Source organism: Gopherus evgoodei, chromosome 9, assembly GCF_007399415.2.
Source record: "Gopherus evgoodei ecotype Sinaloan lineage chromosome 9, rGopEvg1_v1.p, whole genome shotgun sequence".
Lineage (NCBI taxonomy): Eukaryota > Metazoa > Chordata > Testudines > Testudinidae > Gopherus > Gopherus evgoodei.
Window position 1 is genome coordinate 105,485,726 of NC_044330.1, and position 18,750 is coordinate 105,504,475.

General features: G+C 39.5%; 1 protein-coding gene across 2 annotated transcripts in view; it reads right to left on the reverse strand.

Moving 5' to 3' along the window:
* Positions 1-18,750, reverse strand: part of STK26 (serine/threonine kinase 26) — a 59,686-nt gene that overhangs the window by 13,026 nt on the left and 27,910 nt on the right. For both annotated transcript variants that reach the window (XM_030576598.1, XM_030576599.1), the window contains 3 exons: positions 10,219-10,449; positions 1,958-2,014; positions 58-166 (listed from right to left, as the gene is read on the reverse strand). In XM_030576598.1, coding sequence (XP_030432458.1) covers positions 58-166; positions 1,958-2,014; positions 10,219-10,449 — 397 coding nt within the window. The remainder of the gene's footprint in view (positions 1-57; positions 167-1,957; positions 2,015-10,218; positions 10,450-18,750) is intronic.

Sequence of the window (18,750 nt, forward strand, 5' to 3'; positions counted from 1 at the left end):
TCACACTGCTGCTATTACTTTCAAAGAAATTAAGTTAATATTTACAGTTTTATGCACCTTTTATATCCCTGTGAATTTTCTTCTCCGAGTGTAGGTAGTCTAGACCTTTCAAGATCTCCTTTAGCATAGTAGCAATCTGGAATTCATCAAATGGACCAGCCCGTAGCTTTAGAGGGAAACATTACAATTAAAACAATACTCTCTATCTTATCCTTAATCCCTGCCTTGTCATGTAGTTACAGTATGTTTGAAACATCAACTTTTTTGCTATAAAAAGTTTCTTTAACAGAATGCACAAAATGAAAAGATTCACTATATGTGTGGATTAAAAATACAGGGTCACAGCTATTGCAGGAGTGGATCCTGGCCGTTTTAGTAATGTTCACAGTAATACTGCTATATAACTTAAGGAATGTTTCAATGGTAAAAGGGTAAACAGTATACAAGACTCTCCCCACCCAGCCATGTACTACATTGAAAACTGGAGTTAACTGCAAAAGTTCCTGGTTTCTGCAGCACTTATAAACTAGAAATTCTGCACCCCCATCAAAGAAACTGAGGTTTTATCTTTTAAAATTCACTTAACCATGAAAAGCTAATACAAATAGTACTCTTTGCATTATTTATTTTGATATCAATTCCATTAATTTCATTGTCCCAATGTTTAATTTATTGCAGATTTTTTTACATCACCATATTGTAGAAAAGGTTGTAGAGAGTAAGTGGAGATTTTGCCAGTTGGGAAAGTGAGGGCTGTTTCATGATTTCTGCAGATTCCACAAACAATGCATCCATTTACAACTGGATCACTTTTTTGAAAGATTTCTCAAACCACCACAATGGCTAAAAAGTGGGGGTTCTTTTTGTTTTTTTGAGTTAATAAAGAGCTTAGTTCTAGAGCTCCTGACAATTGTTCACGGACACTTTCACTATGTTTTTTGTTCTAGTAGAGCTATTACCTCAGAATTCCATAAACAAGTTTAAATAAAGACATAGAGACAACTTGTAAAAAAGTTAAGCACACACACACACACACTTCATAATGAACATATGAAAAAAAAAATCTATTGGACTACAGAACTGGTCCTCAAATTCCAGAACCTAAGAAGCAGAAGCACTGTGGCTCTATTATCTTACAGGAAAGGGCAGGTCTTCTCAAGTTTGCAGTTGAGCTATGGCACTACTGGGGAAACCACACATTACCACACAGAGGGTTGGGCTCTTCTAGCACCTCCTAAGCTGCTTCTTTCATGAATGCTACATCTATTTTAAGAAAAAGGCACTTTGTATGTTTAAATTTAAACTGTTGAAAATAGAAAACCCAACTCAGTTTTACCATTTAATATTAACTGTACTCTGTGTGCACATAACTTTCCCAAAACCCACTCCAAAAGAAACATTTTATGTACTGAAGTGTAATAAATATTCCGCTTTGAAAAAAAGGAAGCAAGGATAAATTTTTTCCTAATAAAACCAATTTAAAAAAAAAAAAGATATGGTAAGTTAAGGAAACTTTATGCCATTTCTCAGCAGTGAAATAACAAACCTTAATGCAAACTCATTGAGTAGGAAAAGTTGTTTAGCAAACCAGTGCACATATTCACACTTTTAGGAAAGTCATACAGCAGGACTAAAACAACATTAACTACCTCCAGAGTCCAAACTTCAGAAGAAGATATACAAATGCACAACGGAATAAACATAAAACCTGACTGCTGGCATAAAGAACAAGAGTGGATATGAACCCGAAGATGAGCACGAACAGCCAATATCTAAATAATCTTTAGTTAAAGACACATTTTTCTTCACTAGAACATCGCTCTGGAACTGAGATGACAGATTACTTTTTCCAACAGGGACTACACTTTTCAAGTATTATTATGTTCCTCTGCTTAATAAGAAAAATAGTTTAAGTGCTACTTTAAGAAGCCAACAAGCTGCACTAAATTATACTTACAAGATCTAAAGCTGATCCTCCACCCAAGTATTCCATTATTATCCATAACTTTGTGCCCTATAAATAAAGAAATATGGTGAGAGACTAGGCACATAAAATGGTTTGAACGTTGTAAAGAATTATTGTACTATTAACACAGTATACCTAAATAACAGACCCCTTCCCAAATGCAACAGTCCAGTAACTATAAAGTTCTTCTTCATTATATATTATATATATAATATATATATAAGAGACACTAACAGACAGCAGCATTTCCTCCAAGAATGCTCAGGCTACCAAAGACAATTAATTTGATTTCTAATTTCTAGAGCACAATAATAACTTTTCATATTTTATATCTACGGTGCTATTAGTTGAAAAAATGTGGTTTATTAAAACAGTAAATACTTTTAAAAATCTTTTTCAGCACCACCAGAATTAAGCTAAAATATCCACTTCTTTTCAGTTCTAGGTTTTTGCACCAAAAATTACTAACATGACAATAAAAAGGCCACACACTTTTCAGCACACACTTGAATGAAATGTATTGACATATATCACTTGAGTCAAAAACCACATACTGAATTGTAAGGAATTACAAAGGTTGAGTATTTTTGCAACTCTGACATGGTTACTGTCATTCAAATTAGATTCAGTGTGTTTTTGTACACATTCAGTCGGTACACTATACTAAAAATCCCTTTTGAGTGCTATATTGTGCACGACTCTCAAAAACCCCTTCCACAGAAGTTGAGAGATTGAACATGCCCTTGGAGACACTTGTAAACAGCAACAAGAAGTGGATGTAGCTGCCAGATGCAGGTACACCAATAAGCCACAGACTAAACTTTCACTTCAGATGGATCTGGTCACCTATAAAGCAAATCAGAAACTAAATCTTCTGTGATCCAATGTAAGTGGTCAGGTTTGGCAACAAATGAGATATCTTAGTCCTCAGCAGCTAAGAATTATTGGTGCCATTTGAAATAGGCTCACCGGAAACAATTTTCTTGTGCATTACTTGGCTATTGCTACATGGTTTATGTGCACTCTGCTGTAGAAAAGAGCCTTCAACCAGACAGAACACCAGTAGCTAAACAACGTACCTAAACTCTTTGAAGAAGAGATAGTCTCTTCCTACATGTTTATATGGTGCCTAACACATCTGAGACATTCCCACTGTGAAGTCATTCTGGCACTTTGAAAGTGGCTCTACTACTGTAATGCAAAGTAGTCCTACATAATGTGGTACAGGAGAAGACTAATCCTGGACCTTAAACCAAAGTAAATAATTGTTGTCTACATACAGTTCAAGATAAAAGTCCATTCAGAGGTCAGATATAATAATATTAAGATGCACCTTTCATTTGTGCATTCTTGAGAACTTGCTTCTCAGACACTGAGCAGACCTCACTAGCACCAGTTGAAGGCCCATTTCATCCTCAACTCCCAGTTAATAAATTTAGGCGAAAGCCTAGAAATTCTTGGCATTTAATCTGTTGAGATGTCAGATCCCACAATACTGAGTAGTCACTCTGAAGTTCCATGTACAGGAAGTCAGAAGTTCTTAAGACAATCATTTGTGGATGCTGAGGTAGCTCTTAGTCTGTAGTTTCAGAAGATGGCTGGTTCATATAGAGCAAGAATCTGATGTCAGATCTACTAATATACAATTGCAAACACATTTTATTCCATTTTTTCCTACACTTCCACAAAAAAAGGCTCATGCGTTAAGACATGAGCAAATTCTTTGGGCTGCAGTTCTTGTAAATATTGGGATGGTGAAGAAAGATACTCATTACATTCTGATTAAAAAACCCTACCATTAGTAAGAAAACAACAAAAGTAAGTCAATTTACAGTATTACAGTATGCTGTGTAAATCTCAAGCAATTCATTTACCAGCACTAGCCCCATACAGTTCCAGCTTATGATATCATTACTTTCAAAAGCCTTTCTATGCTCTATGTTGGCTTTTCCCTTACTCCATTTCCTGAAAATTGATAAAAATCTAAAGGAAACCCAACAAGCAAATAAAGATGCAGTTTTTGAATGCACCATGTCCAGTTACTGAACAGGGTACATTTTGTTAAGACATACTGAATTTAACCACCTCCCTCAGCATTTACAGGTCTATTCCAATATTATGAGATCAGCAGGGAAGGGCTCGCTAATTTTAGCACTATTCATAAAGACCAACTTTGTAAGTTGGGAAAAAACTTGTAACAAACTCAAATTTCAGGCAAACACTGTGGTCTCACAGATATGTTTGGATGGATTTTACAGTTAGCTGAAAACACTGAATAGCGAAAATGAATAAGTGCTGTGTTTTTAAAATAATGTCTCAAAGAAATCGCTACTATACAGTATACCTGAGCATGTTTAAATTTTCACCAAGGCATGCGATAATCCTTCTTTCCAGCTATTTTAGGCCAAGAAAATGTATAAATATAGAAAGCACATGCATACGCACATGCTGTGGGGCAAGACACTTCCTTGTATGTTCTTGTAATGCAACTAGGACAATGAGGCCTCAACTGTGACTGGAGTCTCTGGGTGCTCCTACAAGTGTAAATACTACTACTACAAATTAAACCAGTACTAACTGCAGATAACTTAGAGCTGGTCTTAGTCTCGAATAAAAATGAGTATGTGTTGGCCATGATAGGAACTACAGAATGAAACATTTGATTTCTAGCTTCCAACATCAGGGTTGGTGGGGAAGAGAAACACCATCAAACAAATATTTTATAATCATCTAGCTCCAGAGAAGATTTATATCTACAGGGGTCAGATTGAAAATAAGTGGAGGCACTGTCCCAAGCTTCGTCTCTGCTTGTATTGCTAAGAAGATGCTACATGCAGACTTGTAGCTCTTATAGGACTATTACCCCTCTTTCTTGCAGGCTTTGATTAGAAGTGATAGTTTATAAACTTTGACATTTGAATGATCAGGCTTCAGGAAAAGCCTCACTGAGATGACAGACACCTCTCAGCTGTCTATTTTTCAGCTATCTTCCTCCCAGGCAGCCTTCACTTCACTGCTTTACACTGTCTACTTTGGAAGGTTCTCACTACAATCGTAAGTGCTTGACACTCTCTTTTTTTATTTTTTATTTTTTTTTAACACCACAATGAAAGCTTAGATCTGCAGAGACCAGGGTAAAGTACTGGTTCCCAGACAAATCCAACCTCTGTAATCTACTCTACACCATCCTCTAAAGGGCTTAAATTACATTACAAATTTTAAAAACGTATTATATGTAAAAGCTTTGTTAATACAGCTGGGAGGCTGCACAATTAAGCATTCACGGATCAGAAAGTGAGAAAGTCGTTAGGGAAGTGCACAACTTTTACTCTGCTTCTTCATGACAATGCAGTACTTGAGAAAGTGATCTTAAGTCATCCTAGATACATTAGGGACAGACTAACGATCTCACTCATCATAGATAGAGACTAGTTCAAACTTTCAAAGGACAATGAGAGCACTACTAAAAGTTTAATAAAAACAACTAGGATTTCAAATTGTTACGGTTAACTCAATAGCAACTAGAAGTTTTTCTCCATGTTTCAAGGAAAATTAATGAGTAATCATTCAGATGAAGACAACTGTTTCTACTTCAAAATTTTTGGGTTGTTTTAAGGGTCTGCTCCTTTGTCACAATGTCTAGAAACTGGATTCAATTTCACCTCGAGTCACTCAGGAAGCAGTTCTTATCTTGTACTCATCGTTTTAAAGACTAAAAAGTCTAATAGTTAGACAAGTTTCAAAACAAGACAAGACATACTCCTGGTGGTCATCTGTCCATACTTTCAGTTTGCTATGCAGGCTGTAGACCATGTGCAGCCTGTTCACTCAGTATAAGAGGAGCTTAAAGAAAGAGCGTACATAGCCCAGCAAAAGTTTAAAATACAGTAAGTCAAATCGTATAAATACAGACACCTGTTTTTGTTTCAGTTTCTGCTCTGCAGTAGGAAGAGTCTGGAAAAACGAAATTGCAGCTAGCAAGATAAAACCAGCAGAGCAGTCAGAGGCTGGGCCACTCCCTTCCTGCCAGTCACAAGTCTGGTTCTGCCTCCCAAGCTGCGGAAAAAACTTACAGTAAAGGATCCAGTGCAGAAGAGAAGATGCCTGTTTCGAAAACCTTAAAATCTAAGTACATGGAGGATGAGAGGCGAGAAGGATTTAAAAAAAAAAAAAAATCCTCAATAGTTAGGTTTTTATAAAGCAACCACACAAGGTTGCAGGACAGAGGTAAATTCTGTGTTCTCTGAGAAAAAGGGAACTCATCTGCAGTTAGTTCTCTCACCATTAATCCCAGTCGCCCAGACTCATTTCCCCTTTTTCTATAGGAATGGAAGTGACAGCTAGCCCATGAAGTGTGAGGGCCCTTGCTTATGTCATTTGCAACATTTTTCGAATAGCATCTAGGGACCAAGACTTGGTTTGTATTACTAAACTAAGCTGAACTAGTTGAAGTGTGAATTAAACCAGTTTAAATGAATCTACATTAGGAGTGTTCACTGAAGTTTTAAAAACACTTCAATTTCATTGGGGCAAGCTTTTTAATATAGATAAACCTCAACATACAAGGGACTTTTAATGTTAGCAGTTTTCACCTTTAGGAAGGAAAAACATTTAAAAATAGAAACCAGTTTAGATTACCATCTATTTCATAGGCATGACTTGAAGAAAGGCAGATTGGCTAGAAAGACCCTACCTTCTATGGTTCTACAGGACACCCACGTATTCAGAACCTTCACCAGTCAGAGACTGGATACACTACGGCATTATTCTCTTTATTAGGGAACTCAAATAATGGTCAATTTAGTCTTTTTTTTCCTGGATTTAGACGAAAACAGCAAGTGGGAGGGTAAGGGGAATTCAATCTTTTTGTTTAATAAGAAAAAGAATACAGTGATAAAGTTTAAGATCCAAAACAAAATTTCTGTTTCCAGGATTATTTCTGCTGATCGCTAAATACAAAATGAATACAATTTTCATCAACACAGATTCTTGTGATAACATTATTTCAATGCTTTGGGTGAAATCCTTGCCTCATTGGCTTCCATGGTGCCAGTATATCACCCTTGTTGCAACAAGAGATGTTAAAACATATTTACATTGCTTTAAGGTTTGTTTAGACCTTTAAATAAAAAATCCTTTTTGTTTACAATCACAAGCATTTTACTATGTCTCATAGTTTCCCAGCATAGCTATCTAAAGCATCAGAAAAGCACAATCTCACTAAGGTTTTTCTGGCCCAACAGCCATTTTTGGAAGAAGACAATAATCTGTAGTAGATTCCAAGTAATTTAAAAAGATCAGTATGAAAGTTCCATTTCCTTCTAAAAATGCCTATAATTATTAAAAACTAAAAAGTAGCAAAAATGTTTAATCCATTTGGCAACACTGTGCCCACTCTATGCCACTGCTTCCTTGGCTAGTCAGTTACTTTCTTTCTCTCACTAAAAAGATCCCTGTAATTAGTAGATGGGGACTAACAAAACCCTTAATTTTTTTTTTTCTAAACCACGACATAATTTAAGGGGTCCTATCAGAGTTTTTCTTCTGAAATGTGTTCATTTTAAACAAAAATTGTATTGACAGAGTCCCTTTAAGGTCTCTCTCACACATCTATAGATGTATTCACTCATCTAACTGCAGGGAGCAGTCAGACCATGAAGCCACTGATCATGCTATTCAAGCTGGATGAGGAAAATCTTTGTTGACCCCATTCTTACAGAAATTTCTCAAGAAGGAGCTAGACATTAACCAAACTACAAAAAACCCTCCAGACAATATAGAGAAGTTTATTTTTTCCTGAAGAGAATTTAGGAAGTCTGAAAAGCAGCTATTATGCTAGGATTAATCTTTAAAGACTTCAGAATTTACTGAGTCATTATAGTAATGGAAAACTGAAGGCACTCATGCTGGAAAGGAAAATATTGCTGCAATAGTAGTTCTGTATTTGCCAGCAATTTTTGGAATAAAAATATTAAGCTAATTCCAGCAAAAAGTTTACAACTGCTAGAGCATTGAGGGAAGACCCCCCCCCCCCTTATACTACTGTGTGAAAAGAGGAAGATACTAACATGTGAAAGACTTGAATAACAAAGTTTAGGATAAGTTTGAGTTAGACCCTTCAAGGCTACTTCAACAGTTATGGGTGTGTTTACATTTAAAAGAAAAAATCTCATGAAGTATCAATCATATTTAGCTTTCCCAGATCTGGGGTATGCTTTTTCCCTAATTCTACTTTTTAAAAAAAATAGCATTAGTACAAAAATATACATCTTTCCAAACTCAATGTATATTCATGGCTTACAAAACTAACTTTTTTTTTTTTTTTTAAGTAAATTATTTCTATGTTTAGAGTTTGTGAAAACTATGCACCATGGAGAAATCTGACACAGGACTCAAAAGTAGAGTATTTTCACCAGCACACTTATCTTTATCTGTTTGCTCTTCAGGGCAAACATCTGACCTTCTGGGTGCCTAAAACTCAGAAGACTAAGTATGGCAGATTCACGGCTGGATGACACTCAAGACATAGGTAAGCTTGGGGAAATAAGGAACTGGGGGTAGATTGCTATACCAGTACCCATAAAATTGCTCTAATGGGGGCTTTCCTGGCTGGATTCACAGCCAGTTGGGGAAGAATCTGCTGCTGCTAAGACAATAGAGCCATGAGGAGGCAAGCTCGGAAGCTTATTGCCATACACCAGTAACTACACCCTTTAAGAACAAGGCAGCTGAAGACAACCATCACTGACGTTGTGTATCCACTTCTGATGGGGGAAACAAGCCCATGGAATAGTGAACAGCCAAGGAAACAATAAAGCCTCCATGGTTTTATCTTTGGGTCAAACCGAGCATCAGCTCCTTGGCATACACGATTTTTAAAAGCCATAGGCATTTAGTAGGTAAGTTAGATTAGGATGTTTTGGCAATTTAAACCAAAAGAAATAACCGGAACACTACATAAGAACTAGTTCTCCAAGTAACCTGCTCCTATATTAACACTCTTAAAGAGACAGAGCTCATACAATAATGCAATATCTCGAAGAAACCAGTTACTGTCTTTGGAACAATCTGAATTTCAATAATGCCCTAAACAGAGTCTGAGCTAACCTGCTGGCTTTACTAAAAAGAGCACTCCTTTAGAATGCTGCCAATGGCTTCAGTCTTAAAAATGACCTTGGTAACATTAAAAACAAACAAACAATCACATTTCTGTTAAAAATTTTGTACCTATTATAGGTCACTAAGTAACATTTAATAAATCTAAAAACTAAGCAGAAGAGATTTCTCTAACTTTCCTCTAGTTTGTTTATTTTGTGCATTTGACAGCACTTTGTATATAGACAGTTCTGCCGTTTTGCTAATGGTCACTTCCTGTCTCACGCACTAGCTAAAAACAGCACCCATGCACTACTCATGTACACACACTTTCTAAAACCTTGGCTAGTATTTACTGCATCTGTAGAGCTTCTTGAGCATCAAAATTTCGCCTATGAGGGCATCTTTTCTTCCCGAGCACCAGACCAAATGAACAAGTGGCTTGGGGACAGAAGGAACACAACTGAGAGAGCCCCTACAGGGTCATGGAACGTGAGACCCCTATATGGGGCAAAGAATCCCAGAGGCCAAGTGCAACAGTAGGAGCAGGAAAGATCCTCTGCCCAGCTTCCTTCACAGGAGCCAGAATCCTGGCCTGGGTGAGATAGCAGAGATCTTCTGTCTCAAAGTCAACTCCTGCAGCAAGAGCAGCCAGGTAGAGAGACAGGTATTGGGGGAGTGAGGAGGGTGAAGGGGGACAGGCAGGAGCATCACTCATTGGGAGATACAGAGGAAGTGGGAAGAACCACAAGTTTCAATGTTGTGGTGCTGCCTGCCAAGGTCAACGAAAGGGAAGACACCTGTAGACAACCCAAAGTTGTTGGGGGTGGGGGGAAGCCCACGAGCCCCAGCACTTTTTTTTTTTCTTTTTTTTTTTAACTGTGGCTCTGGGACATTCCAAAAGATCCTTCAAAAAACATTAGCAGCAGCAGCAGCAGCAGCAAACCTCAATAAAAGCACTGAAAAAGATCCACAGCATAATACTGATAAGGTGCTCGAGCCACTGCCAGAAAACTTATTAGTCTTTTTTCCAAAAAAATTCAAGTTGACAGGACAGTGCTCCTTGAACTTTGAGTTTTCTTAAATTGCGGCTTTCAAAACAATTAAAAGACAGGATAAGACTTTCCCAGTGAACTTGGAGCAACGGTATACATTACCTTTAAATATGATCCATAGTATTTTGTTACATAAGGACTATCACACTGACTTAAGACAGTTATCTCTTGCTGTATATCCTCTATTTCATCTTCTGCTTCTTCAAGGTCTATGATTTTTATAGCAACCACTTGCTGTGTTCGATTATCAATTCCTTTGAAGACTTCACCAAATGAGCCTTTTCCAATGCGTTCTAATTTTGTGAACAGTTCTTCTGGGTCTGCTCTATAGTTCTATTAAAAAAAAGAAAGGAAAGGAAAGATTGGCAATAAGTAAAACAACTTGTTTACAAAGACTAATCCTCCTCATTCCTCAAAAAGCAGATCATCCACATTCCCCCCCACTAACACTGGTAGTTATGTGGCAATGCTATGCATTAATACATTGTTATCAGAAAATAAAGCTTAACTTCTGTTCACCTACTAGTTATAGTATAACTTGTGCATTAAAGACCAGGGCCTAATCATCTGCTCCTATAAGCAATAGACAGGAAGGAACCAGCCAGGCAAGAAAATTAACCTCTGAGTTTCCCCACAAAGCATCCCCTAAAGTGAAAGAAAGCGTTGGCATTATGTGAATTTCCAACTGTGTAGTCATGCAGCAGGCTGGGGGTAAAGTCTAGAAGTCCAGGGCAAGTAGAAGTGCTATCATCAATATCTGGGAAAACAAAAAGGGAACTGTCTTCAGGACAGTCTATCACTGCAATGAACTTAAACAAGATCATGCCAATATATGGAGCAAAGCACATCTGATGCAGGTAGGATGCATGGCCCAACTGTATGTGTCTCTAGCCTGATCAGGCTATTCTCTACTAGCTTCAAAGGGAACCAGGAACCAAAATCATCATCTTCAGTCTCAGACAGCAGGCAGCAGCAGACTAGACTAGTGTTACCCTGAATGACCACATCTAGATTTCACACAAGGTAGACCACAGCACTACAATGTATACTTGTCTTTGAGATAGTTATTTAGTCTTACTTCTGAGTCTTTAAACTGGGTGCAAGAGTGACATTTTATATTGCACTTGAGAACAAAACTAAACATACAACCAAGTCACAGATAAACTAAAAAAACCCAAAAGTAGAAAGCCAGTACAATCACCAAAAACAGAACAAGAAGGATATCTCCAGATAGTCCCAACAACATTTCATTAAGTCAGAATAAGATCACAGTCCAGACACTGGGACAGCCATGTTTTCTTGTCAGTCAACCAAATCTGAAGCATTGGGTGCTTGTGGAAAAGTGACTGGAGACTTTTCTCCTAGCCAGCCATGCAAAACTACAGGAGGGCTTCAAGAGACAGTGCTGCGGTGACCAACAACTAGCCTGTCTGTTGCTTCTCACATGCTAGAGGCCATCTGAGTGCTCCCATGCGTGGGTGTGACAGTCTTACAGAAAGCATTTAGATGTGGTCGTGAGGCAAAGCCTCTCTCTTTGGTGAACATAGAAATTGCCATAGTGGATTACATCAAGGCCTGTCTATTATTATTTATTACCATAAAGCCTAGTAGCCCTAGTCATGGACCAGGTCCTCACTGTGCTAGGAGCTGTTCAAAAACAGAACAAAGACAGACTGTAAACTCTTTAGAGCAGGAACTATAACATCTAGTCCAGCATCCTGTCTCTCATAGTGGCCAGCAACAGGTGCTTCAGAGAAAGGTGCAAAACCTGCAGCAGGCAGATGTTGTATCATCTTGTCTCTACCTGGCTGCTCTTGCTGCAGCAGTTGGCTTTGAGACAGAAGATCTCTATCATCTCACCCAGGCCAGGATTCACCTCACTGCTTCACCCGTATGTTTTCCCACTCTCTTATTATTCCGTGGTTTTCTGTCCTTTGTGTCCAAGTTTAGACCTGCAAGTTCCACAGGGCCAGGACATCATCACTGTATCTGCCTGTAAAATCCCATGCACTCATCTGTTGCTACATGGAATAGGAAGTCCTGTAGTCTGCCTCTTAAATTGGGTTAGTGGTGGAGGTTTGTCTACATGCGTATTTCTGTTAGAAATATGGGCTCTCATCCAGGTTTCACAAAGATTTCAGCTCCTTTAATGGGACTAGGAAACGCCGCATTTCTAAAACTCTGTACGGGACCTGTTACTAGGTTGCCACAAAGTATAAGTCAGTATTATCAGTGTCGCCAACTTAGGGAAAGGCTTTAAGTGGCACGTCAGAAACGCTATTTCAAGGACTGCCTTCAGGGCTTCCCATAAGCCACAGTGAAAGTTGTTTGAATATTATTTTTGTTATAATCTTAACCTAAGCTAGATATTGTGAGGGACGAGGAAGTCCAGGATTTTGAGGAAAGGAATATCTGGTGGATGAAAATGAGTTCAGTGGTTATTCTGAGATTTCAGGGAAGTCCTGTGCCTCATCACTGCTGCTGAAGAGGAATATAAACCGGTTTCCCTATTCTGATGAGAACTGTTCTTTGTATCCCCTTGCTGGACATAATTAATGGTCTTATGATGGTAAAACACTGAGTGAACCATAATAACTAAAGTCTATATTTCTTTATAAAAGTACTTGATTACAATTTTCCTTTTTGGTACTTTCAAGTAAATATGGTGACAGTCAGGACCAGCTGATGGTATTCCAGTTGACTGACAGATTTAACCCAGTGATTATCCAGTGCGTTTTTGTAGAGACCCACTTTGAGTGCACTACTGTAGTGTACCCCTGACTGTCCAATTTCCTACAAATTGAGTCTGGTGACATGAGAAATGAACTACATTCCCAGGTGTTGTGTTTTGGTTTTTTTGCTATAACTTCCCATCAAAAAATGTCTCCTTCCCTTAACTCTCGCCACCTGTTTTCCAGATTGCAGCAGCAGCACCACCACAAAGGGAGGAGAGCCTCAGAAAGAAGTGTGCCAACAGCAGGAGCTGGGAGCCTCCTTCACCTGCTTAGCAGGAGGCAGAAACAGTAGCGGAAGGAACCCCCAAGCCACCTTCCACCCAGCCAGGAGGCAGATAGCTCCCAGTGAAGGTATTTCACTGTATGGCAAGCACTTCTAAGTGTTATAGTCCCTACCATCAGGGGTTTAGCTGTGTACACACGCAGCTTTGAGTCTAATGGATCGGATACCTTAAGTGAAACAAGCTGGGGTGTCCAGCCATTACCCAGCAAGCAGGCGTCAATGAGCAAAAACTACCTCAGATTCCAAGGATTAGGTGGTCATGAAAAATGAATTGCCTCCTCATGCCTGGGAGTGGACACTCAAGGTCAAGGATGAGGCACAGTGGCAAGACAGAATAGGAAAACTTGTATTATATTTAGTCTGTGGATTAAAAAAATCAATCAATTTTAACCTTGCACATCCAAGCAGGCAGTCTTATTTCACTTGACTATCACAATGCAAATGTTCTCTATTTTATAATTAAAGTGCCATTCATATTTCTATTTCCAGTGGTTTATGTCTAAGATACAAAAGGTGTGCGTTTTGCTCAGGAATATCTGAAATCTTAAGATTTCTGTGAAACTCTCATCTGGTCACAAAACAGTGACACTCACTTGTTTTGTATTCTTGTAACTCCAAGATAGTCTCTGGCAGAGAATCAGTCTATAGTGTAAATACTTTAGATATTTTGGAAGAAGAGAGTTGACACAGCAAGTTTTAGAATCTGAAAGAGAACGAAAATAGCCTGGGCCTCAGAGCAGTTAGCGGAAGTTTTATTTTGCCCATGAGAGACTGACAGATAGCAAATCCTTTACAGACGCAAAAGCCATTTTCCTAGCTCCACCAGCTGGAAGGAGATATAGACTCATAGGTCAGAAGGGACCAATCTGATCATCTAGTCTGACCTCCTGCACAAGGCAGGCCACAGAACCCCACCCATCCAATTTTATAACAACCCCTATCCCAGGATCGAGTTATTGAAATCTTCAAAATTGGTTTGAAGACCTCAAGCTGCAGAGAAACCACCAGCAAGCGACCGTTGCCCCACGCTGCAGGGGAAGGCGAAACAACCTCCGGGCCCTGCCAATCCGCCCCTGGAGGAAAATTCCTTCCCGACCCCAAATATGGCGATCAGCTAAACCCTGAGCATGTGGGCAAGAGTCCCAAGCCAGCACCCAAGAAGGAATCTCTCGCAGTAACTCAGTTCCCATGCCATCCAACATCTCCCCGCAGATCATTGAGCAGACCTATCTGGTGGTAATCCAAGATCAATTGCCCAAAATTAAACAATCCTATCATAACACATCCCCTCCATATACTATCAAGCTTTGTCTTAAAGCCAGGAAAGTCTTGTGCCCCACTACTTCCCTCGGAAGGCTGTTCCAGAACTTCACTCCCCTAATGGTTTAGAAACCTTGTCTAATTTCAAGTCTAAACTTCCCTAATATCCAGTTTATTACCATTCGTCCTCGTGCCTACGTAGTATAAACTTAAATAATTCCTCTCCCTCCCTAACGTTAACCCCCCTGATCTATTTATATAGAGTAAGCATATCCCCCCCTGCAGCCCTTCTTTTGGCCAGGCTAACCAAGCCAAGCTCCTTTGAGTCTCTTTCGTAAGGCAGTTTTCCATTCCTCGGATGATCATTGTAGCCCGTCTCTGAACCTGTTCAGTTTGAATTCATCTTCTGAAATGGGACACACAGAACTGCACACAGTATTCCAGATGGGGTCTCACCAACGCCTGTATACGGTACTACAACCTCCTATCCTTGCAGGAAATACCCCCGCCTGATGCATCCCAAAATCGCATTTGCTTTTTTAACAGCTGTATCACATTGGCGACTCATAGTCATCCTGCTATCAACCAGCACCCCAAGGTCCTTCTCCTCCTCCGTCGCTTCCAATGATTCGCCCCCAACGTATACCCCAAAATTCTTATTATTAATTCCTAAATGCATAACCTTGCACTTTTCACTATTGTATTTCATCCTATGTCTATTACTCCAGTTTACAAGGTGGTTCAGATCTTCCTGAATAGTATCCCCTGTCCTTCTCCGTGTTAGCAATACCCCCCAGCTTCGTGTCCTCATCGCAAACTTTATTAGCACATTCCCGCTCTTTGTGCCAAGGTCAGTAATAAAAGGTTAAATAAGATCGGTCCCAAAAACCGATCCCTTGAGGGACTCCACTAGTGACCTCCTTCCAGCCTGACAATTCACCTTTCAACAGTCTGGGCTGCCATATGAGAACACAGAATTCAAGTAGAACTCTGGTGCACAATATAATTATATATATATTTAAAAAATTCATCTGATGCCCTTTGGTCCAAGAACTAGAGTTGGGGTCCACTATTAGGGAAGTTGCTGAAAGATTTCCACCAGTGCAAACTTCAGGTTATCTAAAACCACAGCAGACAAACTCCTTCTATAATGAGGCAACTCTTCACAAGTCACTTCACCTCTGTGCCTCCATTTCCATCTGTAACACAATGCTGACCCTCTTTTGTGATTCAGGGATGAAAAACTCTGTATAAATATTACCAGCTCCCTTATTTCCCATCTGAGTCTTGTTGGCTGAGTCTGTCAGATAACCTCCGCCATCCATACCGGAGTTGCAGTCACACACCAACGAGCCCCGTCTGCTTATGGTTCACCACAGGTGACTAAGCAATGAGGTGAATGGAGCTCTGTGGGGGTGCAGCAGTGCAGGATCAGGGTCTCTCCCCTAAGGCCCCCCCAGACCACAGTGCAGGATCAGGGCCTCCCCCCCTAAGGCATTCAAATGGCAGAACCTGACAAATATGGAGAGAGAGTGGGTGTCACCTGGGACATTGGAGGCAATGCAGTAGAATGTGTCTACTATCTCAGGACCTGACAAACCACATAGCATGAGGGAATCAACACAGAAGCTTGATCACCTAATACTAAGAAGCTCTGTATCACAGACAAGTTTAACACCAGACTGAATGGGTCACAAACCCGAGACTTGATGTACAAGTAAAGCTTGCCTCATTACAAACCCTTGATAACCTTCTCTCCAAAAAGGAGATCAAGAGACGTAAAAAGACTGTAGAGACATTAAAATCAAGAGATGGTTTCTTGAGTAGAGGATGATCATCATCCTCTTAAGCAATACTTACTCATTGCCCTCAGAGAGGGATAACAAAAATTCCCTTCAATATAAGGCTCAGTGCCAGCCAAAAAAAAAACCAAGGGTCCAGCTTTCTGAAGCTCCCCAGACATTCACTCTGGATCAAAGTATTCTTACACATGAAGCAACTTAAATACTTCCACTAATGTTGAATACTTGGTTGTTACCAAGCAGAGACGACCTGAATTAAAAAGGCTAGCGACCATCTGGAACAGTTCAGCTGATGCACATTTTTGCATTTGCTACTGCTGAAGCGAAGAAGTCCTTCTTCCCCTTCAGTACAGCCATGGCATAGAACTTCAAAATTTCCCTATCAGAACCAGTCAGACTCAGCATGAGATTTCTTTCTACTGGCACTCCAGCTGCCTTCCCAGGCATTTGCATCAGATCACTTGCATATTATGTTGACCCATGAGGATGAAACATGGGAAGAGACTGCTTGAGAGATTATAATATTGTTCTACCAGACCAATTATAGCGTGCAGCTTATCTGCAAAACACTGGTCTTCCTCAGAGCCATCTGAAACCCAGACTTGTACCACAAGTTGTTAAGACTTCTACTTTCGGTCTCACAAAAGAGACCTGCCTAGCATCAATCATGCTAGAAAATCTGTTTGGCCTCAGAGATTGTGATCTACTGAATCACCAACACCATTTCCTGAAGTACCTTGGTTTTGCTTTCTCTTGTGGGTGGAGGAGGGGGAACTACCATCAGTCTAGAAATCAGACAAAGCAACAGCGGGAGATATCACAGCTCCAGGCCTCAATGCTTGGAAGCACAGTATTCTGCTTCATTCGGTTATTGGAATTCCAGTATACTGCACTTCAGAGAACAGTTGCTTAATACGTTTCCCTTCAGTACAATACATAGAAGTGTGGTGTTGAAGAATCTCTAAAGGGAAGCAGTCCAAATGAATTAAAATAGGCTATCTTCATCAGGTACACAAGAGTTCAAAGAAGGGAGCTGTCTCCACCTACTAACAAGACTATTTGAAATGGACCTGTGAACCATATCGTGGCTAGATGAAGCTAGCAACCTTTCCCTATCAACTTGTTAAAAGCAAGAAAAGACTCCCAATAGAATAAAAAAACCCAGCTTCTAGCTTTGGGGTACATTTTTGGAAAAAGTCAAATGCCTCATGATGTAAAGTAAATGTGCCTCCATGCTGCAATCTTTTCTATTTACTTCTCCAAACCCTCTTTCTAAGTCTAACAACTCCTGCTATTACACAATGTTCCAGATGTACGGCCATGCACACTATCACCTTCTTGACAAGCTCCAGAGGAAATCAAGCTCTTAAGCCTCTCCAAGCAACATAAACAGTTGTCAGTAAACAAATAGCTGCTCTCCTGGTCAAAAGTCAATTGACACGAATATATTTATCAAGAAACACAAATGCAAAGGATCTGGGCAATAGTTTTCCACAGTATTAACTTTATTAAACCTAGATATTAAAGTAGTTCTTAAACTGATACTTTAAAAAATATTCTAAAATTCAGATTATTATGTGTCCTTTAAAACTCTAACAGCTACTGAAATGCAAGATTTAGAATCAGACTATCAGGGGTTGGAAGGGACCTCAGGAGGTCATCTAGTCCAACCCCCTGTTCAAAGCAGGACCAATCCCCAGACAGATTTTTACCCTGGTTCCCTAAATGGCCCCTCAAGGATTGAACTCACAATCCTGGTTTTAGCAAGCCAATGCTCAAACCAGTGAGCAATCCCTAGCCCCCGCCCATACTCATGGCATCTGAGATATTCCTTCTAAATTTCAGTCTGAATTAAATGTATTCATGCTAGATTATAAATGTAATATATTTGGAATACGGTTCTATAATCAAAATGTAATTACTCTTTCACAAGATGTTTCTAAACACCGAAAGTCAATTACCCCAATGCTGCTAACCAGGAATGTATTTTCCATAAGCAATGTGTCTCAGAAAATCAGTTTCTAGTACTACTGGGACCAAAGAATGAAGCACAGGACATTTACCACAGTTTCAGTCCATGCCAATATAAATAGAACACATATGACAGAAGGCAGAAGAGGAGATATAATGTCTAAGAAACTAAACTTTTTTTTTCTTTTTTAAATTCTCTGGTTTCTACTTCTCTGAAACCCTGGAGATACAGGTCACAGGTTCTGGTTTTCTTTTTAAAAAGCAGCATTCCTCCTATTATGAAAAAAATCCAACAGTTTATTAAAATGCACAGTCTAACTTGCAAAGAAATATGATTGTGTGATAATCCCAGCTTGCCAAATTGTTCCCCTTTAGGAAGCAATCTGATAATCACGAAGCTCTGTTTCTTCTGGTTCTAGAAGGCTAAAAATTCTGATGGAATTTTCCAACTCTCAATCTTGCTGTCAAATCTTCCCCAGGATCGGGACACTATGGAATTTGGTAGAGTTACAGGTACAAAATGAAAGCCTGCTCTTATTACATGCCTTGTACTATTTCTCATCACATTTGGAGTAAGATGAGC